Source organism: Triplophysa rosa, linkage group LG18, assembly GCF_024868665.1.
Source record: "Triplophysa rosa linkage group LG18, Trosa_1v2, whole genome shotgun sequence".
Lineage (NCBI taxonomy): Eukaryota > Metazoa > Chordata > Actinopteri > Cypriniformes > Nemacheilidae > Triplophysa > Triplophysa rosa.
The window spans coordinates 12,960,932-12,988,899 of record NC_079907.1 but is presented as its reverse complement, the minus strand read 5'-3'; the positions used below and the strand labels follow the sequence as shown (position 1 = coordinate 12,988,899).

The following is a 27,968-nucleotide window of genomic DNA, read 5'->3' as shown; positions in this document are numbered from 1 at the left end:
ACACTATAGGACACATGTACGGTTTATTTGTCAACTATCCGTATACTGCATGTACACACTATACATTTTATAGTGTACGTGTGTGTATATATATCTACTCTACTAATAAGCTGCATTTAACAATTAATTGATATTCACGGAGCAACATTTGAAAACAATTTACTTCAAATATTACAAAAAATTGATTTGTGTTGTCTCTTTGACCATCAGCCACTGCAGCCTTCTGTGATAAGTGTGCATGAAAATGTCAAACGGATTTATCAAGGTAGTACTACATAAAAGTACAAAACACAATTTTTATGATTTCTTTAATAACAAAATGGCACAAGGAATGTAAACCTATGAGCAGAATTTCCGTTTTCTCATCCAGCCGAAAATTAGCAGTGCATAACAGCTACATTAATGATACTTTAACAAGGCCTTATCAGCAAAAAGATCTTTAAAGGTTATAAATAACAATAGTCCAGCAAGCCTGTAATGTCACAGTAAAGTTAAAGGTAGCTGTGTGAATGATCCATGAAAGTTCTCTTTAACGTAACATTAAATAAAGAATAAATGAAAACTGCACACAACTGACAACAAAAATTAAATTCAACCTTTATTAATTGTCTTGTTCTTTTTTTAAATTAATTTCTTTCGTAAAATCAGAAACAAAAACCTGAACACGAGTGATAAAGCCCGCCTTAATTTATAATGATACACAACAACAAAAATAAACAATTGGTAACTTTTTAAGTGTCGCTAAAACACCCATCCAGCTCGGCTTGGTACAATAAGGTTTGGCATGTTTCATGTTTCTGTACGAATGCCTTCAGTTGGTTGCATCTTCTAAAAAATCTTTTTTCTTTATTATTATTGCAATTCAGACAATATATAAAACAAAAAAGGCTGCTAAAACCACAACTTAAGAAATATTAATTAGTGCCAATGTTCTTGAACTTGCCGTCTACAATCACACACGCGCACACACAGCCACGCCTGCATACTCATCATGCACACATAGACATCAAACACCTGAAATAAGCCGTCACTCATACATCTGCTCGCCTCCCTCATCCAGCGCTGATCTTTGTAAATTCACAATGCTTGTTAATCTCTGGCCGCCACACATTCATCGATGCCTCGCAAACACTCTGAACGTCACCGCCTCCACCGGGGGACTTCGCTCATGCACGCACAGGCAGAAAGGGCACCTTGTACAGCTAAGTAACATCCAAGTGATCGTCGTTTCGACAACATACTTGATTAAGAATAAAACGAGGTCAGCGTTCGGAAAAAAACAAATCTGGATTTCACCATCATTTAAAACGAAAGACAAGATACAGTTTGTCAGACATCAGAACAGTGTTTCGAGTAATCTGCATGAAAATGGAGCTGTAACAACATTGTACGATGCATATTTTTGTCCTTGTTTTTTGTGTGTCTGGTTTCTCCTTTACAGTGCACACCTGAGTGAGAGCGTCTCAGTATGCGAGTGTGATCACTATGACCTCAAGGTTTAGGATTCTTCCAGTTGAGTCAGTATTTAAGTCCAACTGTTTGCCGTCCCGTTCAAGTCTTGCTGTTGAAGTCTTCATTTAAGAGTAAGAAATGGGATGTGTCCGTGTGTGTGTGCATATCGGTTGCTATCTGTACTGCCTTACTCGTGTAAAACTCTGTATTCCACACGCTGCTCCTCCATGTTCCCGGCGGTGGGCTTTGTTATGGAGCTTGGATTTTGGGGAACAGAGTCTGGAACACTGCTAGGGTAAAAGTGGGCTTTAAACAGTGCGTGTACATTTGTAACCGGTGTTGTCTATCATTTTATCTTAATGCATTTTGCTAGGTTTCGTACTGCAGATCTGCTTCTCAGCACTTGCGAGATTAAGTGTTTATCTGCTGTTCGAGTGCTTATCTTTGAATCTCGTCTACAGAGGCGTTACAAATGTATACTAAATACTTGGCCGTACATTTATGCATTCTACACCCGTCCGGTGACTGAGGGCATATACGGTATGCACGTAAACTGCCTGTATTGTGATGAATGTTCCTGCGTGTGTTCGAGATAATATAGTAGATAATTTTTACGTTTATATATCTGTTAGGTATGTGTGCGTTGCTGTATGTCGATTTTCTGTAAGTGTCTGCATCAGTCAGATAGAGTCTGCTCCTCCTCCCAGCAGGTCTCCAGGCAACAGTGCTGCAGGGCTGCTCATCTGGTGCCGATCTTCCATGGCTGGCGACCCCCACAGACTGTTGTTTGTATACCCTGCGGTTTGTATACCCCCTCCCCACAAGCCGGCTCTGCCGGGATCGACGCCCCCCGCATTGCCGCCCACGCTATTGCTGCTCCACGGGGCGAAAATGCTTAAGCCCGCTCCCTGGGCAGATGCTGGGTCAGGGAAGCTGCCCGTACCGTCCAAACTCTGCCAGGTAGAGGGCCCAGTCCCGCCACTGTTGTTACTTCCTGCTGTTGAACTTCCAGCTCGTTCTCTCTCGCCACTCCCAGCGCTGATGGTACCCACTGCGCCAGCCCCAGATGACCCGGCCATAACCGCTGGCCCGGAAATAGCTGCACCGGCTCCGCTGTTGCTTCCAGCTGCTGCAGCCTGGGAATGTGCAAAATAACGAGCGACTTCCTCTTCGCTTACAAACTCCGCCAGGATTGTGGTATTGCCCAAAACACACCTGGTAAGAAAAAGAAAAAAATGACGCTTTATGTTTTATTAGACACATGTGTTCCCTGGAAATTGACCCATGACCTTGAGAATGCTAGCGTCATGTTGTAGCAGAAGATTTGAAATGGTTCTGGGTCAAGGATTCGTAAACACTTACATGTGAAGTGCGCTCTGGGCTTTGGCTGCTTCTTGGCGAGTACTGTAGCGAATCAGAGCACTACCTTGGGTCAGACCAAGGTGAAAGGTCAACAACGGTCCGTGCTGCATACATATAGTCCGCAAGGTGGAGCCATCAATCTAGAGAGTTAACAAGAAACAAATACATTTGAGAAAATATTGTGAAATTATTAAAGAATGTATTCTTTTCTCTAAACATCACAGAGCACGCATACCTGAGGGGTAAGATTACTTAGCACTAGCCAGCAGCTCCCCCTAGAGGCTCCTCCATCACTCCATGCAGATCCTGAAACACAGATTAAGAGAAAATGTATCATGCTTTGATCCTGTTCAAATGCACTGATAATTTGTCTCTAGACAACCTCTAAACATAATGTTTAAAAAGGTCAAACTTGTGATGTTTGATAGCTGACCACTTTTTTTGTTTTACAACAGTATACTTTCAAGTCATTTAATTTAAGGTACATTTGGCTTTTGGAAATGTCAAGTTTTCAAATACTTATTCTATTAGCCAACCAAAGGGTTACCTGGTTTGGGATTTTTTTTCATTATATTAAGGCGTCTTTACACAGGCGAGTTAAGGCGTCTCTGTGGCGGATTAAATTTCTGTGTAAAGACGCAACGCCGCATGAAAGCCGATCTAAAATATGCCGGCTCTGACCCTCCTCAGACCCTAGTATGAAAGGCGATTCTGATGCGGCTCAGGTTAAGTGTAAATGAAGGCGCATTAAAGCCGCTCTAAACTACGCCATTCATTGCCATTTCAGCAGAAAGCAAGAGAGTGAAGATGAAGCCAAAAACACACAGCGACATGTTTTAGGATAATAATAACAACGCAGATTTTTTAAATAATTCAAACATACATTTTTGGTTTCATTTCTTCATAAAATTATTTATTGGGGACAAATGTTTGGAGTGTTTTTGTTCATGCTGCGGCTGTTTACTCAGGCAGACTGTGGCACATTTTGAATGCATGATTCCTGTAGCTCAGTGAATATAGCGCTGACAATGTCAGTCATGGGTTTGATCCCAGGGATTGCATATACTCAGAATCAATATAGTATGATGCAATTTAAGTCACTTTGGATAAAAGCATCTGCCAAATGCGTAAATGTAAATGAAAGCATTGATGTAAATTGTGAGACTGTTTTCAGCCATTAAAATAGTTTAGATTATTTTTTAATGGCAAATTAAATTGATTTATTTTAACGTTTTAAAGTTAATTAAGAAAAATGTTTGGAGTATGATTGTTTGTGATTTTTTTTATTTGGACATGAATTGTTTAAATTCCTCCTTTAGCTCCTCTCCTTCGTAAGGAAAAATCCTTCCGATACGCGTGACACGATCACATGCAGACCTGTGTTACCGCGTGTAACTGCTTCAAATATTAGGTTTGTCGGACATTATGCAGTGCTGCGCACCACAGGAGTTATTTGAATAGCCTCCCGTGTTACTTAAGCGGATGGGTCTGCGCAACACGTCACGCGCATGAAGTCGAACACATAATAAATCACAAACTTAACATTACTCTATTGTGATGAGAGAGTGTGTGCTTCTCTTACCTCAAAACAGTCGCATCATAATAATGTATGTGCTTCGGTCCAGATCGTAAAGTGAGGACAGTAGGAGTGGGGACAGTAGCGCTTGAGCACAGATGCCCGGCCCTAGGAGCGTAAATGATTTGGGCCTCATCGGGCTAGGATTGAAATGCAGGATTTTGTCGTTATATTTCCAAACGCATCTCATTGAGGACAATATTTCATACACGACAACGTTCTGCTTACATTTGCAGTAACACCGGAACTGTTCATTTACCTGGTCAACAGTGACTTTCAGGCTCTTTAAAACAACTTTTGGCGTCTTTCAATATGCAGTGAGGCGCGCTAATAACACATTTATATGGAGTGTTTGTTAGCTAGGAAATTCATTAAAAATGTTGCATTTATAGCCTAATATTGCTTTTATCCAATGTATGCATTGTTAATATTAGTGTCAGTATTTTTTGGGGAGTTTATATCTTTTAATTTAAAGTTTAAATTTTAAGACATTATTTTATTTGCATATTGTTAGAACTGTGCTTTTGTGGTTATGTTCAGCATTATTTTGCATAATTTTAATTCCTGTGTAGAGCCGCTTTAACGGTCAGTGTAAATACACATTTTCGTGGTTTTATGCCGCTTCAGATTCGGTTTCTGTGCAGCCTTTGCTGTGTAAAGAGGCGATTAGAATGTTTCATTGGACGCAAGCGCCTGGCCCGAGGCTAACCACCGGCTTGTTTTTGTTGAACGGTCTGGCTAATGGCTGATAATAAATTATATTAATTTATATGAATATTTTATTTGATAATAATTGTATTAAATAAACAATTTGTTAAATGGGTCGTGTAACTGTCGCATTTACGGTTAGCCAAGAAACGGTTCATCTAGTAACCAAAAATAGCTAGACATACTTGCTAGCTAATGTGATTTACTTTTTATTTATTTTGCTTATTACTTTTGACAGTACTTGAAAAATATATCCCAGACATGTGATTCCCGCAATTATAGAATGACCCTTGTTGTTTTTAAGGTATTCGATTACCAGGCCCAAATCTGCTTTCCTGGCTGGCTCCAGAGCCTCCCCAGCCTCTACCAAATCGTGGGCCTCCTGCCGCCCAGGGAGACGCGGAGGGTTGTTTCTGATGGGTCAGTCCAGGAGGTGGGCGTGGCAGATGAGAGCTGTTGCGATTGGTCTTCCAAGGCTTGTTGTGTCCTATGGGCTCAGGTGGCCAGCTGGGCTTGTAGTCCTTAGCTGTGGAACACAAACTTAATTGAGGACAGATGCTTCAAGTATTACACGTGTTTCTTCAAATCAAAAGGGAAATTGTGAACATTAGAAATAGACTAAAAAGTGCTTGTGTACCTTGGTTGTGTGCATTGTTGAGGGGGCTCTCTGAGGCACTGTAGGGCCAGGCACCAGGTGAAGGCAGCAAGGTGTTGAGGGTGGGATTAGATTCTGTTCCAGAAATGCAAAACATGAGACTTATTTGTGAGTATTTACATGAACATGTAAATTACTTCCAAAATTCAAAGCTTAAGAGTGCTGTGTGTGTGTATACTGGAAACTGAAACAAGAAATCACGGTTACCATCATTTTCATCTGTCTAAAGATTGATTACATTTGGCATGGAATCAAAATGAACAATTCTTATTTTTACAATAATATTGCAGTGTTTATTATATAAACTGCTTATTGACTTGTTTGCAATATATATATACTGTATATATACAGTATATATATATATATATATATATATGAATTATTTGTGTGGGTTGTTACTTTTTTGTAATTCATCCTTAATTAAATAAATCAATAATTAAAATCAGAAACTTTCCCTCCTCTCCAAACAACATCTCTGCGTGACGCACGTCTCAGCCTGAGGGCGGGACTATACTAACTGCCAAATGGCCATGCTTCCAACAATCCAATCAATTCGGAAAGGTGGAAATCGAGCCCCACCCTACTTTTTTCCCTCATTCAAGAATCTACATTTATATACATGTCACGATTCTAAAAAAAAACACTATTCCAATTATGGTTTCATGCAGACTTCAAAAACATTTCCTAAATGCTTGTAATTTTTTTCTGTGTTGTACAGGATTTGTTCATTTTTTATTATAGTGGCTTTTTATTACAATTTTTTACATTTTGGAAAAAGAGTGTCCTCGTAGTGACTGTAGGGAGTCTTTACCGGTGTTGTCTCTTAGCAGTTGGTGCTCTGTGTCATTGAGGCTTGACATAGATGAGCTCAGCATACTTCCAGGAGTCATGTAGGGATCAGATTCAGGGTCCACACTCGGAATTCCTTTCCAAGGCACTCCTGGTTGAAACTCTGAAATAAAAAGAGCAGATGTAAGTGCATCATGAATGTATTACATCGTAAAGATGAAAAGCAAAATATATAGTCTTCTTATGACAGTCTGACTTTACAATGCAGTGTACAAACAATGCATCTAAAAATGCCTGTTTACCTGGAGGCCAGCTGGACGTGCCAGTCTTGGTGCCCATTTTGTTCCCAGGACTTCTGTGCCAGTGATCTGAAGGCCCTTGCGAAGGCACGCCCAAACCCTCACCTCCCAGCAGCTCATACTGGGAATATGGGGAACTACCACTCATTTTGAGAGGAGCAGCAATGGGACCTATGTGACATACAAGCACAAAACCAGTTAATCGCAGAGACTGTCAATCTTGTATGACACATTTAAAGATGCCGTCTTTGAATAAGAAAGGCCTCTCACCATTTTTATGAAGAGTGCTATCAGGAGGGGAGGGGGCCTGCGAGTGACCTTCCATCATCCTTTTAAAACGAGACTGTTGGCCTCCAGTGTCCTTAAGCCCAGCAGGGCCACTAACCATGGGACCAAGTTCAAGACCAGAGAGGCTCACACCAGGTCCAAACCCTTCAGGATGCAAAACGGGACCAAATGAGTAATATATTGAATGCGCTGCTAGTCATTTTGTTTATATGACAGTTAAGCTACAGGAATTTCTAATGTAACATCTGTGGTATGTTACATAAAAGAGACTCACCAGAATAAGTGCTTTGTGTTTTCTGATGCAGGTCTGCTACAGAGCCTGCCAAGCCGGGGTGTGTCAGGGGGTCCGACATGGGCATCTTTGGGCCCCCGAGGTGAGAAGGAGAGAGTTTGGAGCTGCCCACTGCGCTTCCCCCCTGCTGTTGTCTCTGCTGCTGAAGAACAGCCATAATTCTGGCAAGCTGGAGTAACAAAACATCAGGTCAGGTTCGACACAACAGCAAAAATTTACCAGGAGCTCCCAGGCCTCATTTCCACAATAACAGATGACAACCAACTTGCTCTTTTTTCTGCATCAAATACAGACTCCTTTATTGCATCTACACAAATACCTCTTAATCTGAACAAAATATAACACTGCTATAACACTGCAAACTGCAGTGAGTCCTGAAGAGATCAATTCTATCTTGCGCTCTATCATCACAAAATGCAAATGAGCATTTTCAATCATCATGGATTTTTAACACCTGTTGGGGGTCTGTCTGTTGGCGTATATTTGGCGGGAACTTGCGTTGGTTCTGCAGGAGCTGCTGCTGTTGTTGTTGTTGCTGCTGCGGTTGCAGTAGCAGCTGACAGGCCTGCAAGATCACACGAGTCACAGGGTCAGAAGCAAACAGACGTCAGAAACGAACGCAGTGGATGAGTCTGTACTTTAGAGATGAAGTACTGGGCTGAAACTCACCAGCTGGAACTGAATGTGAGGGGGGTAGATGCTGCTGAGCATGGCAATGTGCTGCGGCGAAAGCTGGGGAGGAAAGATGCCTCCCCCCACACCTCCACTGGGAGGAGGCTTTAGCACAGGGCCTGGCACCTGAAACAACAAAAAGAAAATCAATCCTATTATCAACATTAAACAGGATTTCTTTTTTTCTTTTTTTACAAAAAATGACCCTGATCTTATTGTGGGCAGTGTTGCACACTTTCATTCTAGTCAATTTGATTGACTATATTTATTGCCATTTTAGCTCTAATAGGTAAACAGAGATTTTAATCAAATATTCAATACAATCCAGATTATCAAAAAAATAAGGAATTTTCACAGTAACCTACATTTTGTACCTGTGGTGACAGGAACTGATGAGGCACTTGCGCTCGTACTGATGGGTTAATGGGCAGCACCCCTGGTTGGTGCCTGGACTGTGCCATCCCACCTCCGCTACCAAACAACTGATCACCCGCCTGAAATAAAAGACACTAAATTAGTAATCAGTTGAAAAACCTGCCGATATGTAGCATTACACATGCAAACGTCATTTCAATTACTTTAAGATGTAAAAGATGCAACTACCTTGTCATAGTAAGGCCCGGGTTCACAAGCTCCCACCTCTTTGGAACCAGGCGGACGGAAGACTGCTCCTGCGCCCCCTCCACGTCCTCCTTTACGCATGTCTCCGTTGTACTCGTTCAAGCCCATGCCACGCTTCTCTCCTTCCATCTTTTTATCCTGCGGTGGACCGGGGGCCAGATCCAAGGAACGACCGCTGGGATCCTCTCCCTGTTAGCAATTCATGATTTTAATAAACCTCAGACATCCAAACATATATTTAAAGTGAAACTGAAATCGGTTTAAGAAATTTACTCAGGGCTCTAGACTAACACTTGAGAGAGGTGGCACTGGTGCTACCAAGTTATTCAGTTGGTGGCACCAGCTCTTAATTTGATAGCACCAGAGTCGTGGGGTTAGATAAAAAGAATCACTAAAACTTCATTAAAATGTATTTAATACATTAATAAATCAATTAGAAATTAATACAAATCATTGTTTATGATTGAATTATTTTTATTGTATATGTACACTCTCTTTCAACACTATCCCATATTTAAAGCACATCTTTCTTAAAGCTACTTTCTTCCTTTATTTGTTGTGAACAACTCCTATTAAGAGAACAAAATTCCTTTAATATCAGTGTTTTTGGGCCCGTCCGTTGTTGTTTGATGAACATTATAAACCGAGATCTTTATTATGCTGCTGCTGCTGCTGCCCCTTTAACAGCTCGCGCAATATACTGGACCACACGCTTTGTTTCCCAACTGTTTGGTCACGAAACTGAATACCATTACAAGGTTTCTTGTTAATATGGGAATTTTGACATTACTTTGTGTTTATATGTCCATTTCAGAGTAAGGCGGCGTGAAAGAGAACTCCGTTTAGTATTTTGTGCTCTGACTCTCTGGGCGCACGCATCTCAAACAACCCGCGAGACCTGAAGGCTTTTAGTGATTATTCTTCATGAAAGCTGCATTGATACTCGTTTGGCTTTTATCAATAGCGACTCACAAATAAATAGTATGTAGCGTGTTGTATAATGTTTTGTATGCTTTTCAGTATTGTTAGAGAGCTTTATACAATAGTTTAGTGCATAAAGTTTAAACGCATGTTTCCTGCATTAGCTTCACATGCATACAATACTTGCAACACATTTCGTCTCTGCTGTTTTGTACCTTAGCCGGGGAAATTCTTGTGTTCTGCATATTTATTTCAGTTGCAAGATTGAGCACTTCACTCGTCTGCTCTTTTGGTCCTTCGGCTCTTAACCGCGAATTACGTCTTTGGGGGCGGGGGCACTGATAGATAAGTGAATGGTTGAAGGAGGGGAGACGAAAATGAGTGACTGAATGCGCCGTTTGCGTAATATAACATTTCTGCGCATTAAATTTATATTACGCAAAAATGATATATTGATCAGTTTGGCAGTCGTACCGGTGCGACCATTAAGAAAAACTTGTCGCACTGGCAGGAAAAATAGTCGCAAAATGCGACCATTTAGTCGCAGTCTAGAGCCCTGTTTACTATATGCTTTTGAATGCTCCCTGAAGCCTATTATCTGATGTAGGGGTGGACGGTATAACCACAAACTTGAACAAATGAGTACTTTTATTCAATTTAATTTCATTCAACTTCAAGACTTGAAGCAGTACATTTAACAGTCTAAAACAGATATTTCAGACCACAAATTCCAATCAGATGAGTCACATTGGCAGCTCTTATAAGATATATAAACACACACAGCAGACTGCACAGTTCTACAATAAATGTGGCATGCTGTGATGTTTCTTAGCAACAAAAAACAATGTCAACTTTGCTCAACATAAACGTCTCAACTTGTTTGAGACGCATTAAGCTTTGTACTTTGTATGTATTTTGACATATTTCTTTAATACACTTATGTAAGTGTCATGAAGTAGTCCAGCTCACAACTCTCTTTAGATAAACTTTCATGATAGATACTGTGCGTTTCAATCAGTTCTTACCAGAATCCCCATGTTTGAGAACTGTCTTGTCACTGGATTCATCCAAGAGTCTCCTGAACCCTTCATGGAGCCCTAAATAACATCAGAATTACGGATTTTACACAAAACAGAATCTTATGGAACATCTGATTCCAACAAACGCAGTTCAACAGCTTTCAGATGTCACCGACATACCTTGTTGCCCTTCTTGGGTCCCCAGCCTCCCGAGTTATAGGAAGAGCTGCTGCCTTGGGAACCAGTGCTGTTCCACATAACCCCACTCTCATCATCCTCCTCCCAGCTGGAGTGATGTGGTGAAGCACTGACTGAACCTTCTCCTTCACCCCAACCTTCTTGCATAGACTTTGAACCTGTAAAATACAAAATTCTTTCTTCAAAGTTTCTGAATTTATATTCTTTGTTTGGACACAGGTGGCTAATAAAGTTTTTTATACAAATATCACCATATTCAACGGATCATCTATCTCTTACATATCTGCAATGTGAGCATAAAACATGACGTGTTTATGTAGTTTTAACTTTTTCTCTGAAGGCTATGAGGGTTCAGTCAGTGGAGGAAGGAGGATTGACAGTGTGATATGATTGCCACCTCTGCTAACTCGAGCACTATGCAAAAGCATATGGAGAAAACAACCACAGATCTTTACTAAAAGCTGCACCTGTTAAGAAAACAAAGCATCATTTTTGTGCAATTAATGCCTGTCAGTTGAGTTTGTGACAAAACATGTCACATTTGCAGTGTTTACATATTGTTTATTACTGCATAATATAATTTATTAAAATAGAAGTTTCATTTGTTTCATAAATTACAAGATGATTTTATAACGTCTGCATTTTTTGCATTTTGTGTTTTTAAGGTGAATAAAAAACTTTTTCCCCCTATTTCATCATCATCATTGAGGATTTCTTTAAAAAAAATCTAAAAATCTGGTCTCGTTCTCGTTCTCGTGAACTCAGTCTCATGTCGTGGTATAAGTGTCTCTTCATATCCCTAATATGCAGAACAGCAAGATAAAAAAAAACTTGCACCAAAATTATCTAGAGGGCTCACCAGACTTCACTGGATTGGGGGAGGAGTCTCTCCAACCTGATGCCTTGCCAGTGTCATCAGGATCGCCCCAACTGGTGGGTGCCTCTGTGGTCTTGCTCCAAGCTGTAGTACCATTGTCCACACATGGACTAGAAGGAGAGCCACTACTACCCCATCCAGCAGGAGCTAAGAGATTAAGAAAACAAATTTTCACTTATCAACTTCATCACAGAGGAATTGAACACCGGAAGTGCTCGTCGAAGCATTTTTCCAGTTACGTTTATTACAATAGGCTGCAATCGCCTATTTGACTAAAAGCCTCTTATAATGAATGTCCGCAAAATGATTTCAAACTCCAGACATTTTCAGAGACAAGAGAAAAGATATTCTGATGATTACTGTGAAAAGATTTGTACAAACTCAACCGAATTTGAAGTTTTAATCCAGCAAAGCCGATCTGTGAAAGCAGTGGTAAACATATGTGATTATTTCATCACACTGTGTCAGTTAGTGCTTCAAATTAGTGATCAATGTGCTGTAGTGTGATGAATAAGATTAGAATGTGCATTTATTTGTAGTGTGAGTTTTCATTGACAGTCATTTTACTGCATGTAATTCACAAATACACCAAAATGAATTAATATTAAATGTAGTCGAGCTGTCATCTCGTTTAATTAATTGTTTAATATCATTACGTTTCTTTTAGGCAGTTACCATGCATTCAGCTATTTTAAGGACTAACAACGCATGTAAGCAATACTGCTCTTACGAAAAATGACCAAGCTCTATACAATACCCATGGTTTTACTACAATAGTACACTACACTTTCACTATAATAAAACCATGTGTATTTTCCTTAATGGGTGTTTATCGGTCATATTAGTCTCAAATGAAATTGGACTAGTAAGAGAAAACAGAACTGTAGTAGGTTAGGAAATAAATTAATTTATTATTCAGAATGTGCATTTGGATGGGAAATATATTTATAGGACCTAGGGCTGCAACTAATGATTATTTTAATTGTCGACTAATCTAGCGATTATTTTTTTCGATTCGTCGACTAATCTAACGATTATTATTTTATTAATTTAATAAAGATTTTTTGGATTACTTTATTAATCCCTTGGCAAACTTTGCAAATAAACAATAAGTTCTAGTATTTTCTTACATTATAAAGCAAATCATACTTTTTACTCCACTACATCTTATAAATAAATATTGTTGTTGTAACATTTTAATCCGTGTTTACATTAAAACTAGACCGTCAACGTACACACGCATGCTGACTGGAGATTGACAGACAGCACCAGCGGAGGTCAGAGTTTCTTAATTATGCTATATTGGTTTATTCCTCGCATAAACCTATCAAATGACATAAAAAGTGCATTGGTGGTTTCATGATAGTTAGTCCTTTTTGAAGCTTAAGAGTAATTTAAGGGTCACAATCTGCAAAGGTTCACATACACTAATTTACACTAGTACAATAGCGTTAATGTAAATCATTCATGTAAAGCATACTGTTAAAATAAAGTAGTTTATTATGAAAGGCTACATCTACGTGCCCTCTCTCCGTCCGTTTGTGATTGCGTGTCCATGCTGTGATGATTCCATTCCGGGGGTAACTTAACGTTAGGGGGAATTCCTTCGTCCACTAACTTACTGCGTCCGAGGCTCTCAATCGCTGTTTGTCGAGTGTATTATACTTTCTCTTATTCTGCTGATTCACTTACACACTCCCGGAAACAGAAACTGCTATTACAGCAGATAAACGTAAATAATACGACACGTCGACGCATTTCACGCTCACGACGACACGTCGTTGCAGCCCTAATAGGAACATTTCAGCAAGTTAAAGAGATAAACATCCTCAGTTTCGAAGCGCATACTGCACACAAACGTACTTCTGCATGTTATTTGAAAAAAGAAAGGCACTTCATTTCACAGTATCAATCTCACCCGTTATTTTGTGTCAAGAAATTGAGAAAACTGAGGTAAGGAGGTCGATGTTCAGCTTTGAAGCAGCCTGGTGCTGCAGTAACACCGCTGGTTGGCGGATTCAGCCATTGATTTTAACTGTGTTGCTACCGGGAAAAAGTGACGTACTGCTTCGCTTACCGGATACAGGAAATGTGATAAAGGTCCATTGTCAATGCTACAAAAGCTTGATGTAATTTCATGCTACAGGCGTTCCACACAAAAACACACAATCATTATGTTTTAGCACTGCGCCTATTGCGATTACTTATTAATCACAACTAATCGGTTAATCAGACAATAATTCATCGCAACTAATCGATTAATCAGGCAATTATTGTTTTGATGAATCAGATAAAAAGCAAAAACTTCAATTATTTTTTTTGCTCATTTTAACGAAACAAACTCAAATCAGGATATTTGTTTAATATGTACTTTCAAAAGTACAAAAGCCGCACATTGAGTTTTAAAAATATAATCTTTTATTTTGATATTTTAAATCTTAAATAGAAAACACACATTAGCCCTTTTAATGTCCCAAATAAAGAAACAAAACAAGTATTGAGTTCTACACATTAGGCATGTGCGCGACTCTCACTCTACACTGGTTGCTATTTGATTGAGTGTACCAAATACTCTGCAAACAAAACAAAAAATTGCCAAAAAATGGACAAATACATTTGATAGGAAGATATTTTGAAAAATGTCAGATCTCGTTCCCCATTGACTCTTGAGATAATATCTGCTTGATATAAATATCTTCCTGTGTGTTTAGCGAAACAAAGAAATTTATACAGGTTTGGAACAATACGAGGGTGAGAAAATGATGACAGAATTTTCATTTTTGGGTGAACTATCACTTTACGTTTCGATTTAAACACTGAAAGTGGTTCTCCCGCTACCCTCGGCCGAACAACTTCTGCCAACGAGTACATCCATACAACCACATGCACAAACCTGGCCCATGTCTTGTTTTGGATGTTTTGTAAATGAAGAGTTCATATGCGATTTCTCATTAAAAACACCCATTACGTGAATTCCTTACTAATGTATTACTTAGAAGCATCTTACCTATTCCTGGCCCCTTGCTGGATGAATGTGTAAGATTTAAGTCTCTATTCCCAAGGCCTGTTGGTATTCTTCCAGGCGGCTGCTGTTGCAGAGATGGGGTCCCCTGCTGAGGGGACGCTGATTGTGCCTGGCCGGATGGGGTGTTATTCTTGTCCCACAAGTTGACACTTTTGTGGTTGTAGTTGCTAGGATCACCCCAAGCAGATGTTCCATCATCTATCTCCATCTTCCTGCTAATGGACTGCGGAGAAGGCTCCTCCCAACCACTGGACTCCGAGCTATCGCCAGGACCACTTGAAAGTTGCTGTATGGGCCCTGAAGTCCACCCTGAACTTTGGGTCTGGGCTGAAGGAGCCCCTCGTCTTCCCCAACCCCCTTGCATGGCCCCTGTGTCCATTGACTGACACTGCTGGGGCTGTGATTGTTGTTGCTGCTGCTGTGCCGGGCCTTTCTGTGAGGCCGATTGGCTGTTTGGCATTTGCGAAGGGTGCATTTTCCCACCCCAGCCTTGTTGAGATTTGCTACCCATGTCTCCACCCACCCTTGAACCTCCTGCTCCCCATGCCCCTCTAGGAGCTCCCTCATCCCAATTACCCCATGTACCCACATCTGGGTCCCCGCTAGTACCTCCACTACCCTTCCCATCCCCCCAACCACCACTGCCTGATTTGGGCTCATTCTCTCCCCAGTCACTACTTTTTCTCTGTCCCCAATTGCCTGCATCTCCCCTTCCTATTTCTTTCCTACCCCCTGTTCCTTTCTTCTCCTGACTGTCTCCCCAACCACTTGCTGGAGTACAGTGTGTTTGAAAATCTCCCCACCCGCCAGACACACTCCCTGCTCTGTGCTCTCGCCACTCATGTCCATCGCTGTCCCAACCTTTCCCATGGCCTTCTGACCCTCCCCAGCCCCCAGATGGCTTGCTCTGCCCACCAGGTGAATTACCGCCTCCACCTCCTGACTGTAAGACGCCAGGGTTTTGGGTATTGACGCCATAAGGTGGAGGGCCTCGGGTGTGCAAAGAGCTGCTACTGCTGTTGTCCCACACTTCACCAGTTGAGACAGCTGGTGGTCCATGGATGGAGTTTGAGTTCAAGTTGGCATTCAAAGGTGCACCTTGGAGAAGAGAAGAAGGTGATGGATCAGTAGTAGTAGATGGACCAGGCGAACCAGAGTATGATTGAGTGTGGCCAGGTGCATTCATTGCAGAACAGGAATTGGCCACTCCTGGTGCTGCTGCAGGTCCTCCTGTCTCCATATCCCATGCCACATTCTGACGGATTTGGGTCTGACCCCAGCCAGAGTTGGACAGCACTCTGGGATCCAGGTCAGACCGGCTAAGCAGATTCTGTAAGGCCACTTCAGGGTTGGGAGGCTGATGAGAGCAGTGGTGGCGCTGATTACCACTTCTAGAGTTTCCTCCACCACTGGAGGATGAGGTCTCTCCTCCACCTCTGCTACCCTGGCCTCCCCACTCACTTGAGTCACCGGCTCCTACATCTCCAACTTCTTTCTGATTGTCCCAAGCCCTTGTCATAGTTGAAGGTGTGGAGGAGGAAGTTGTCGGGTTGCCAACACTGCCACCACTGCTGCTGCTGTTACTGCTTGATGCAGCTTTCCTACCTTGATTACTGACACCTCCAACTCCACTCGAAGCCCCCCAGTCCCCAACCAATGTGTGGTCCCCTCCCCATGCTCCCTGAGATACCCCGGAGGTCTGACTCCCACTGCCTGTTCCCCATGCACTTGCCCCAGTCAAGTTGCTCCGTTCATCCTGGCCAGTGACACCCCACGCATTTCCCCCTTCAGCAGATACGGAGCTTTCCCCTGCTCCATCCTCCCAAGATTCAGTCCTTGAGGCACCCGTTTTGGAGTTTGCAGGGAAAGGCTGAGCTCTCCACAATGATGAGCCGGTGGAGGAGGTTGAGGAAGCAGAGCCATCCCCTCCACCTGTGCTTCCAGAGTCCATATCAGCCCCTTCTGCCACTCCTGTGTTTTTTGGTCCTGCTCCTGGTTCCAGTGCTGTGCCACCCCACTCTCCACAAGATGGCTCTCTGTCTCTGGATTGCATTTGGTGAAGTTGGTGCTGATGAGAGGCTTGATTCACAGAAAGAGGGTTGCTGGCAGACAAAGATGAGCTTTGGAGGGAAGAGGAGCCTCCCTCTGTTGCAACTGCCCCAGCCCCATCCTGTACCAGGGCTGGCCAAGCAGAGGGATTGGCATTAGGAGTAAAATTGGCACCTGGAATCCCACAGCTGACACCAAGGGACCCATCAGAGTTCCCTGCAAGAGGGGCAGCTTTGGATATGGGGGGCAATGAGCCTGCTGCTACTGCATTTCCCCCTACGAGTTCATGGGAGGATGAAGCCCAAACACTACCAGACTGCATACATTCATTGGGTGAACTGGAGGATGTGGGTGGGGAGGGGCTGCCGGAATTGACTCCTTTCCTGCTTCCATTCCCTCCGCCCACAACTTTAGCTTGCTGCTGAAGATGCCTCTCACCCCATGAGGCGCTGCAGTTCAGAATCCCGCTACCATCTGCACATCCGGTACCTGCTGTATCCCCCAACTTTGAACCATCTCCAGCAGCAATACTGGGCCATTCCTCCAGGTCTGACCGGTCCACTATCACCTTTTCCCTGCCCTGAGAGAGGGGCTGGCTGCCAGAGCTGGCCCCCCACATGGAATTTGCATAATTTGAAGAAGAAGCAGCGAGTGATGAGGAGGATGTTGAATGGGGCAGTGAGGGAGCAGCTGGACCCACAGGGCCCTGGCTTGAATCTAAAAGAAAAATAAAGCAGAAACCTTCAGGAACCTTTCAACAGGCCCTCAAGTGCAAAAAAAAATATGAACAACTTGCAAACAAGTAACAGAGCATTAGTAACACGTCATTCTGGAATAATAATGAAATATCACTGTTAGCTCTGTAATCAGTGTTCAATAGCATATTAACTCATCTCATATTCCCAATTTAAAATTTATGTTTGACCTTCAGTCTAATACTTCCCCTGATGATTATTACCTGAGGCAGACGCCACTGTTTCATTTGGGCTATCTCCCCCGCTGTTGCCTCCCCCCAGCAGCATGGAGGACAGTGGTGGCTGGCCCCTCTTCAGTAGCACTTTATGGTCCTGCTGGCAACGGAATCGAGGGGGCACTTCACGAGGCATGTAGCGCTGAGAATTCTGGGTGCCGGGGGAGGGCTGTCCGTTGGCCACCGCCGGCCGCTTAGCATTGTTCCCACCCTGAGGGAGGGCGCCAGCAGCCGGGGTGGCAGCGGATGGGGTTGAAGAGGGGACGGGGCCAGGGCTAAGGGAAGCTGAGTTGGGGGTGGCAGGAGACTGTGCAGATGGAGGCTTGGTCAATTCTGGCACTGTGTAGTGGAAAATTTAGGATCAAATGAGAGCAGAACTGCAGAAAAGTTTTCAGGTAAAGAAAGAACAAATAAATTACGAACATGAACACAGTGACATGTGAATTTCATGGTCTGTGTTACCAATTAATCAAATCTCTACACACTTCCACAGTAAACTCCATTATGATAATATGCATTATAAACAATATAGTTACCTTTATTTTTTTGCTCTACAACCTGGAATAAAAAGGTGACAATAGTATTACTATTATTGACCATTGATTGATATTAAAGTGACTGAACGTACAAAAATGTTGCTTGGTTCATGATTAAAGCTGCAATCCGTAATTAATTTTTTGGTTAAAAATGGAGGAAAATGAGCTACTCAGCAAGTACGTAAACAATCAATGTCCTCTTACTAGGGCTGTGCGATATATCGTGCGATTCTTACGCTCAGTTTCCTCAATTAATTACGGTTAAATGCCGCAACATCCGAAACCCAGAGGGCACTCTCGCGCAGAAACTAATGTGGGACACAGAAGATGAACGATCCAGTTCCAGGAAATGCCAATGGTCTTATTCTATCGCTGTTCTTCAAAAAAATGATAAAGTTAGGGATGCACAATAAATTATCGGCCATATCAGTATCGGCCGATAAATGGTCATTTTTAATGGTATCGGTATATATCGGCCTAACATTTCGGCCGATATATAGCTGATAAATCATTTCCTCTGGTTTAACTTCAGCTGCACGCTGTTCACAGTTAAAATACAGTACAGAACTGTCTTTCTGTCGTGATCATTAACTTACTGCTATTAGCAAGACATTGTTGATGTAGGAACAGTATGTAAATACAGTATTTATGAATGTGTAAATTATTTTTTGAATATTGCAATATTGTTTGAATCAGACTGCTGTCTGAACGCTTTCTGTCTTGAGACCCGTTAGACATGTGGCTAGTAAGATATATCTGGGTAGCCCTGGAAGAACATCTATAATTTGTTTATTAAATAAAAAATATACCTGAGGGTTAAAGAATTGTTAACTAGTGTAAAGTAGGCTTGGAACCTGATTTTCAGAGGGAAAAAAGAGTACTATTGTTTACCTTGTTTTCTGCAGTCAATGTTTTCAAATAAAAGCAATTGTCCACTTTTTGCCTTTTGTTTCAGTCTTATGGAATTTATATTAATATTTAGATACTGTATATCGGCCAGTATATTGGTTATCGGCTTCCAATGTTAAAGAATTATCGGTTATCGTTATTGGCCAAAATTTACACATCGGTGCATCCCTAGATAAAGTATATTTATAAGGATGATGTTTGACGAGTGTTTCTTTTTCAAATGCACGTTATAAACGACTCAATCTCGTAGTGATTTTAGATCGAGCAGTACATCCTACTGATCAAAGAGCCGTAGTTCACGGAAGAGTTGTGCATTAAACACAGCACCGATTTAGACATATATAATTTGTGTGAATCGCGATATATATATCGCCCAGCCCTGGGCCCGGTTGCATAAAGCACCTTAAGTTTTTCCCTTAAGCATGACACTTAAGGGGTGATTTTCCTTTACCAAAGACAATAGGAGAATAGCTTAAGTAAAACTTAAGGTATACTTAAGGACACACTTAAGGGAAAATTACACTTAAGGTGCTTTATGCAACCGGGCCCTGGTTCTTAACTTAACCCAAATCACAACAGTAAGCTAATTATTATGATTATGATTTGAACGGTCCGTTCAGATTTTGCAGGAACAACTCGCGTAAAGTACATAAAGAAACCTGCAATTTTATGTTTCAAATAGAAATGGCAATAGAGAGGCAAACGCTACGGATTGCAGCTTTAAGTTTTATTTAACCAATGACATCTAGCCGTCATGACAGATATGACACAACTAGGAAAGACATCGCAAATGACAAAATGGCAATCTATGTTGATCCCAATAAACATAATTCACAAAGTATGCATATTTATACATTTATGTTGTTCACTCTTGTCAGATAACCTTTACCTTCTGTGAGGTTTCCCGTTTCTTTTTGTCTTCCTTTTTCCTTTTCTTGTCTTCCATGAACTGCTGTTCCCTTTCCTGACACTCCTTTCTAGAAAAGACACACAAAAACCATAACACTTATAAATGGCATATTCAAAAACAAAACATCCAACTGAATTATTCTTAATGTAATAGCACTTTCCAGTCAACAGTTCCGCCTATGCAGGCAATGCCAAAGAGAATCTATCTACTGTTTCATTGCGTATCACATTTAATCTGAATGAGAGGTGCTGCTTTATTACCTAAAATGCAAAATTACCAAACACACGACACAACAGCGGCACTAAACATACAATCGTGATATAACAAACCGTATTTTGTACATGTAACTTGCTCAACTATATGTTCTTTAGGCGCATTTAACACGTTGTGCCTTATACTGCTGATATAAAAGCATTAGATTAAAATTGCAGTAACGTAATAAAATCATCGTCGTGATCGGAGAAACGAAACTGTCCTTGCTGTCGGACTGTGAGTGAGCCTGCAATTGACAGGGCAGCGCTTTCGGATAGGCGCTCCGTTCACCCGCCCATTTCCTCCGGTGCAAAAAGCAATATTCCATGCATTAGATATTCGAACGATTAATGCAAAAACAAATATTGCACAACATTCGACGACAATTTGAGTTTTAGCGACAACTACTATAATCTCGCCACATACAAGCAAACTGATGTGCTTTAGTGGTCCTGCCAAACTCCGATGCACGTTAAGGTTAGCTAACGTTAGTTTGTTAGCAAGAAAACACTGATACACATTAAACCTGAGGTCATTTATTATTACCCCCCAGAAGGCACCGATTGTTTACACACGGGATCACGACAAAAAACATCCGAGGGTAAGCAACTGTCAAAACGTGCATTTGATCAAATATGGGTAATGTAATATTACCGAGCCAGAGGATATCTTTCCCGCTTATACCATGGGGCAAACTCTTATGGTTTAACCACTGAATGCAAGGGATTATGTAGGTCAATATGCAAGGTACTGGTCGAATACAAACCACTATATTTTCGCCATCGACCGTCGGCGACACGGAAAGCTAAAGTTGCAAACAAGCAGATAAACTAGCTGCCTGGCTAATTTAACTAGCAACGGAGCTAGTGTGTGGCTAACAGATGTCGACGAAAAAAATCTGCTTCACACGCGAACGCTTTTACACCAATGCAGTTATAAAATGCAACAAGATGTAACGTTAAATGGTAAGAAAGAACAATATGCGTCATTTGCTCCATAAAATAAAGGACTTACCTCAGGAATTACATACACTGCAGCTAGGGTTCTAGCTACAGCTAAAGTGCTTAAGTGCGAAATTCAGGGTTTTGAGGCAACGTGAAATACAATACTCCATCAAGATCTAATAGCAAGTTATGAAAACACTCCTTCTATAATGCTAGTTTTTAAATATGAAATACGATAATGTAATTGAAAGAGGCGGAATCTATGTTTAAAGCGCTGTAAAGTCAGTTGGTTGACGGTCGGCCATTTTACTGCTCAGTATGAATGTGTGTCTGGACAGATTTGACGGAAGGGGGGCAGTCGAGGCAGATTTTTGACCTTCAATATTAAAAGTCCAATAACTCATTAATTGGAGGTAACAAAAACGTAAGTTATACTGTTTATAATCCAATTATTTCTTTGAAATGTACACATTTTCGTGCAACCTTATCTTATCACGTCAAATTTAACATACATTATTTAAATTATTTATGAAGTCTTTGTATCAACTCAATGCATTTTATTTAAATTTCCACATCAGATGCAATGTCAGATCATAAATGACCCGCCCAGATAATATACATACAAGTATATTGTTCAAATACAGTGACCCATCTATTATTGTGTATAAAAATATGAACATGATTTTATTTAAGCTTTTGTTACAGTTACAAAAATCTTCAAGGTGCACACCATCACAGAATATATTTAAGGCTTAATAGGTTTGGCATTGCTGCTTTCATAACCACTCATCTACAACATACCACATACCCCATGTTTGACATGGTGTTTAACAAAGAAATCTAACTAAATATTCATTGTTAAAGTCCCAGTGAAATTAAAAATGACAATTCTTATTTTTTTCATGAAATATTGCAGCGTTTATAGTAAATAGCTAACCAATGTGGGTCATTCTCTTTTTAAAATTCATGTACCCCCATAATCTTCAGTTAAAATCTGAAAATGCACTTCCGCCCTGAAATGACTATCCATCTGAAATGACATAAATTAGACGGCTTGGCCGGAGCATCTGTTAACTCCTCCCCTTCAATTGTCAGTCTGCTGCCAGTTTCATTTGAAATCAATGCAACAGTTGTTTTTACATATCCAATCAATTCGCTGTGAAAAACTAAAGCCACGCCCACTCATTTTCTCCTTTTAATTCCTTTTCACTCGGAAATGTGTCAGAATACAGAAGTAAAAAAAGTTCCGGTTCACAGGGACTTTAACTCAGAAAAACATGGCCCCACGAAGAAAAGGAGCAAAGAAAATAAAGGTGGAGAATGAAACTGAAATAAAGGAGCATGAACGTTCTGATGCAGAACCATCAGGTGGCAGCATTAGAGAAGAAAAGCCATTGAAAAGGAAGATAAAGGGGATGAAAAAATACATAGGAGCTCACGTCTCAATATCAGGTGAGTGAACGTGCGGACTTTTGAATGAAGTGTTTTTTGTTGAACATGTTTCAAATATCCAAATATTATTAAGGAGGAATATGGAAAGCAGTTGAAGCAAGTGTAGCCATAGGAGGTCATGCATTTGCCCTTTTCCTGGGCTCCCAGCGCTCCTGGACCAGACCTGCCCTCGATCCAGCCGCTGCAGTTAAATTTCAAGAAGCCTGTGCTCTACATGGATTTGATCCGATACAGATCCTGCCACATGGATCTTATTTGATGAACTGCGGTTCTCCCAAAGAAGGTACAGTATGTGCACTGACTGTAAAAGCTGAGAGAGATGATGCTATGTTGAAATAATAAAAAGTTACTGATTTAAAACAGTTAAAAACAACTTTATTTGTATGTAAACATTGCTTGTATTTAAGAATATGATGTTTTGCGTTGCAGATGTGTTCAGTAAGAGCCAGGCCATGCTTGTGGATGAGCTGAGTCGCTGTAGTGCACTGGGCCTCAGCCAGTTTAACTTTCACCCTGGTGCTGCTATTGACTCCACCCCTGAGAAATGCATGGAGAAAATTGCCCAAGCAATTAACCACGCACACCAGCAAACCCCTGCCGTCATTACAGGTCAACTAGAGGCAATCCTGATGTTTAATGCTTCTGAGCATAACTGTGGCTGTGGGCGTTCAGTGTGTAACTGGACCCTGGCATGTGTTAAACATTCTTTTGTTCTTTCTATAGTGCTTGAAAACATGAGTTGTCAGGGCAGCACTGTTGGTGGGCAGTTCAGTGAACTGAAAAGCATAATAGACAGAGTGCGAGATAAGACACGTGTTGGAGTGTGTCTGGACACTTGTCATGCTTTTGCAGCAGGTAGCCTTTGTATTACCAGTAACTGATTGGAAACATATTTTTGGTTTCTAAATGGAAGATGTTACTTTAAAATGTTACTTTGAAATTGTTCTCTGTAGGTTATGACATTTCACCAGAAGGAGGTGTGAAGAATATGCTTGATGAATTTGACCGTGTGGTTGGGTTGCATTATTTGAAAGCAGTTCATCTAAATGACTCTAAAGGTATTATTTTACTTTGAACCAATAACATAAACACACATATAACATGATCAATATTGCTGTAATTGGTTATATAATGACTTGTGTCACGGTCACATGGAGAGAGAACCCAGGCGAAGGCAGAGGTAAGGGATAACAGGACAAGACTTTAATGAACGCAAAACAAAAACCCACGATGGGGTGCAAAAACAGAACAAGAACAAGGCAACAAAACAAAACACTTCCCATGAGAGGGCAAAAACTGAACTAAATCAAAAACGAGACACTACGAATAAACACTTACAAGGTACACAGGCAACATAGCGAACATGGTCTAAGGCACACGACAGGGAAGGCAAACAAAACACCACCATACACAATGAACGAACACAGGACAATGAAACATGAGGCATTAAATAGGCAAGACAAACGAGGGATAATTACACAGGGCAGGTGAGGAACATGAGACACGGGAGGAAGGCAATACATGAGACGAGAGGGGCGGGGCCAATGACAAGACACGAGAAAACACATGAGAAGTAAAAACAAACAACTCATAGTTTTCTCATATAAAACCTAAGGCTTTGTCATGGCTCTGCCACAGGACCAAGAAAAACATGTCTAAATGAAGCAGAGCCATGACAAAAGCCCCCCCCCTTTAATGAGCACCTCCAGGTGCTCACCAAGGGGTAGACTGACAATACAAGACCGACTGGGTGACAGACAGGACTAGGCAAAACAATGAAAACAAAATCAAAGGCAGGCAAGACAAAATAACCACAGGACTGGGGTGGGACAACAAAAACAACAAACATGGGAGAGGGGGTGGGGGAACAAAAGAGTTCATGGGGGGAACAGTCTTAATCCCCGGCTGCGCTCGAGGGCGCGGAGTCCTGGGGGATTCTGTGGGGGAAGTCCTGGGGGGGACCGTTGCTTGAGCCGTCGCGACACTGATCCACTGAAGCTTTAACTCTGGGCTTGTGCTATTTGGAAACCCTGACTTACAAGGGTTTACGCGCGATAAGGTCCGGTCTACGGCTGACCGCTAGGACAGCTTGACGTCCGGTAAAGGTCGCTGGACAGCTTACGCGACTGGAGCCGGCTGCAGGCTTACGCTGCCCTTGAAGACTTTCTCTGACAAGTTGCTTCAACGACGCTGTATATATTAACGATCCGCGCCAGAGCTGACGCCCGCGAAGCCGGTCGACCGCTTGACGCGATGTTTCATCAATCGCTGACGCCGGCTGCACCGGACGGGACGCCGGCTGCACCGGACTGGACACAGGACTGGGCACCGGCTGCACCGGACTGGACGCCGGCTGGATCACCGGCCGGGACGCCGGCTGCACCGGACTGGACACAGGACTGGACGCCGGCTGCACCGGACTGGGCGCCGGCTGCATAGAACGGTACGTTCCCCTGTGTCGCTCCTTCCTCCTTTTCCGCACTGCCGGGTCTGCAGCCATCTTTGGCGGACCCGTGGGGACCGGAGGTAGTTCAGCATTGGGGGAACCCCCAGACGTCGTCCTCGAGTCCTTCCCTCCCCACTCGCCACGGTCGCCGCCAAGGGAACCGGGAACCGTGGAGCTCCAGCCAGAGGGTACTGAGTCCCCCCGGGCAGCGGCAGCCAGGACGAGACCCCCCGGGACGCTTGACCGTGGAGCAGAAGTTCCAAATGGAACCCCACTCCCGGGATCATCCTTGGGAGCCGCCTGCTGGGTTCGATTGGGTTCGTTCATTCTGTCACGGTCACACGGAGAGAGAACCCAGGCGCAGGCAGAGGTAAGGGATAACAGGACAAGACTTTAATGAATGCAAAACAAAAACCCATGATGGGGTGCAAAAACAGAACAAGAACACGGCAACAAAACAAGAAATCAAAACAAAATACTTCCCATGAGAGGGCAAAAACTGAACTAAATCAAAAACGAGACACTACGAATAAATACTTACAAGGTACACAGGCAACATAGCGAACATGGTCTAACGCACACGACAGGGAAGGCAAACAAAACACCACCATACACAATGAACGATCACAGGACAATGAAACATGAGGCATTAAATAGGCAAGACAAACGAGGGATAATTACACAGGGCAGGTGAGGAACATGAGACACGGGAGGAAGGCAATACATGAGATGAGAGGGACGGGGCCAATGACAAGACACGAGAAAACACATGAGAAGTAAAAACAAACAACTCATGGTTTTCTCACATAAAACCTAAGGCTTTGTCATGGCTCTGCCACAGGACCAAGAAAATCTTGACTAAGTGAGGCAGAGCCATGACAGACTTGACAGACTCAACATTATGCTACAAATGTTTCAACTGGCCTCAACCTGAATCCAAAGTAACTTGAATCAACATTGTTTCTTCTGTTATTTTTCTAAAGGAAAATTAGGCTGCCATCTGGACCGGCATGAAGACATTGGCCGTGGCCAAATAGGTATTACTGCTTTCCGAGAAATTGTAAATGAGCCTCGACTGGATAATATCCCTCTGATTTTAGAAACACCTGGTCGGTAAGTTTGAGGATGGAAAATGTTCTGTGAATTATGATGGTGTAATTGCAACAATGAACAATGTCTTTTATTTGACCCTCTCTGCTCAGCCCAGGTTTTGAGTATGCGGAACAGATAGAGCTCCTTTACTCGCTTTGTGGAAAAAAGTGAAGAATTAAAGGAGTCAGCTGAAGCTAATCCGTGGGGGAACTGTCTGGATTGTCCAAGGCATTTATTTTTGTTTAAATTAAATAAACATTTGAACATTGCCCTGGTTTGTGTCAGCTTTCAGAAGATCTTTTTTTTTCAAATTTTTCTAATTCCAATACAATTATTTCTTTGCTTTTACAATAATTAAAAAACAAAAGATGTTGTCTTGTATTTCTAACCAATTTGATGTGAATTAATTAAAAAAGTGTATCTTGATCAATTTAATCTTGATAGTGTTGTAATTGAAAGGGTCATTTGATATCTTTTTTTTTTAAATCAATGTTTTTTTATTGTGCATTCAAATGAACTCTACAATTGCTATCATCAGAAGAATTTTGAACTTAAACATCTTTTAGAAGTCCCTGCCGATTATGACCATAAGAGGGAGCCTGTACCTAGGAAATGAAAACATGCCTGGAGCATCATCTGGTCAGGTTCCCTAAACCTATGTCTGTCTCAGTTGCATTCACCTAAATGAATCTTGATTCGATTTTTACGTTACCCATGATTCCGGTACTCTTTATTATTTGTAAACAATTTGCTTATCGTACACTTTTGTCTCAGCCAGAGTTGAAGGGAACAACCTTCATTTGTTTGCCATCTTCCCCCACGACCCCATGCCCAGCTGCTGAGTCCCCAGACTCCCCACTTCAGGTGCAGCAGCTCACACGGGGTACAGCTCTACGCTTGTACAGCCCACCATCAGGTGGACCACACAAGAAAGCCACATGCAGCCCTGCAATGAACACAACAGCTCTGTTTTTAGAAAGGCTGTAATTCTTATACATCAGTAGAAGTTTTCTGAAATAACATTTTCTCTAGCTTTACATGTTTTAGCAAACTTTAAATGTCTTGCCTACTGTAACAAAAATGTTGTTTTAGGCTTTAAAAGCAGCAGTGGGAAGGCAGGTAGCAAAATGTTTAGTGTGAATTTATACAGGAAGGAAAAAACATGGAATGTCCTACGCCATGCAGACTACAGGAAATGTTAGGGAGTTCTCAATAAACCATACGGAAAAGAAGTGTTGGTGAAGTTACCTTAAAACTTACAAGACACTCTTAATTCAAAGTAGTTGAGCTATAAGTTTTTTGTATGAAAACTGACACACAAATAACTACAATATAACTACATATACAGTATATATATATACAGTATATATATATTTTTATGCATTATGCAAATGTTATATATCCAAATTAAAAGTGCATTCATGCTTTACATTTTTCCTGGGAATTAAATGGACATGCCACGCTCTACTGGTTGAGCTACAGGAAAGCAACTTCACATATCTCCAGTCAGCAAGACAAATGTAACTCTTTTGATTTAGTTTTACTGTAATGCTTGTCAGCAAGAAACAGCATATTTTATTCAAAATACGGAACCACTCAAATTAGTTTAATGCATTCTTCAGCAAAAACATTCTGTGAAGTCACAGTTTTACAA

General features: G+C 41.7%; 2 protein-coding genes across 5 annotated transcripts; one reads left to right on the top strand and one right to left on the bottom strand.

Moving 5' to 3' along the window:
• Positions 1-300: 300 nt before the first annotated feature.
• On the bottom strand, positions 301-21,663 carry tnrc6ba (trinucleotide repeat containing adaptor 6Ba). 2 transcript variants are annotated; one of them, XM_057357956.1, is made up of 21 exons: positions 21,395-21,663; positions 20,108-20,195; positions 18,310-18,331; positions 17,762-18,112; positions 14,737-17,520; positions 11,712-11,876; positions 10,835-11,010; positions 10,661-10,732; positions 8,697-8,903; positions 8,459-8,587; positions 8,091-8,219; positions 7,876-7,986; positions 7,404-7,590; positions 7,112-7,273; positions 6,845-7,012; positions 6,565-6,705; positions 5,736-5,828; positions 5,415-5,624; positions 3,050-3,120; positions 2,815-2,954; positions 301-2,667 (listed from the first exon to the last, which is right to left on the bottom strand). In XM_057357956.1, exons 2-21 carry the CDS (start codon positions 20,162-20,164, stop codon positions 2,133-2,135), a joined length of 5,910 nt encoding a protein of 1,969 aa, XP_057213939.1. In that variant the 5' UTR covers positions 20,165-20,195; positions 21,395-21,663; the 3' UTR covers positions 301-2,132. The 2 variants fall into 2 exon arrangements, with proteins under 2 accessions (XP_057213939.1, XP_057213940.1); XM_057357957.1 differs by having other exon boundaries at positions 8,468-8,587.
• Positions 20,691-26,699, top strand: si:ch211-141o9.10 (probable endonuclease 4). Of its 3 annotated transcripts, none has more exons than XM_057357959.1 (8): positions 20,691-20,981; positions 22,582-22,776; positions 22,850-23,059; positions 23,206-23,385; positions 23,500-23,631; positions 23,730-23,834; positions 26,206-26,335; positions 26,425-26,699. In XM_057357959.1, the coding sequence occupies exons 2-8, from the start codon at positions 22,602-22,604 to the stop codon at positions 26,483-26,485; spliced, it is 993 nt and encodes a 330-aa protein (XP_057213942.1). In that variant the 5' UTR covers positions 20,691-20,981; positions 22,582-22,601; the 3' UTR covers positions 26,486-26,699. The 3 variants fall into 3 exon arrangements, with proteins under 3 accessions (XP_057213942.1, XP_057213941.1, XP_057213943.1); XM_057357958.1 differs by having other exon boundaries at positions 22,550-22,776; XM_057357960.1 differs by lacking the exon at positions 20,691-20,981 and adding an exon at positions 21,264-21,345 and having other exon boundaries at positions 22,550-22,776.
• Positions 26,700-27,968: the final 1,269 nt, after the last annotated feature.

Bases quoted from the DNA above. Each gene is read 5' to 3' on its own strand.
- si:ch211-141o9.10 (XM_057357959.1), top strand. From the start codon at position 22,602: ATGGCCCCACGAAGAAAAGGAGCAAAGAAAATAAAGGTGGAGAATGAA. The intron at 23,060-23,205 runs GTACAGTATGTG...TTTGCGTTGCAG, and splicing joins CTGCGGTTCTCCCAAAGAAG to ATGTGTTCAGTAAGAGCCAG. The intron at 23,835-26,205 runs GTATTATTTTAC...ATTTTTCTAAAG, and splicing joins TCATCTAAATGACTCTAAAG to GAAAATTAGGCTGCCATCTG.
- tnrc6ba (XM_057357956.1), bottom strand. From the start codon at position 20,164: ATGGAAGACAAGAAAAGGAAAAAGGAAGACAAAAAGAAACGGGAAACC. The intron at 8,904-10,660 runs GTAAGAACTGAT...AATTGCTAACAG, and splicing joins TCTCAAACATGGGGATTCTG to GGAGAGGATCCCAGCGGTCG. The intron at 8,220-8,458 runs GTAGGTTACTGT...TTGTTGTTTCAG, and splicing joins TGTCACCACAGGTACAAAAT to GTGCCAGGCCCTGTGCTAAA.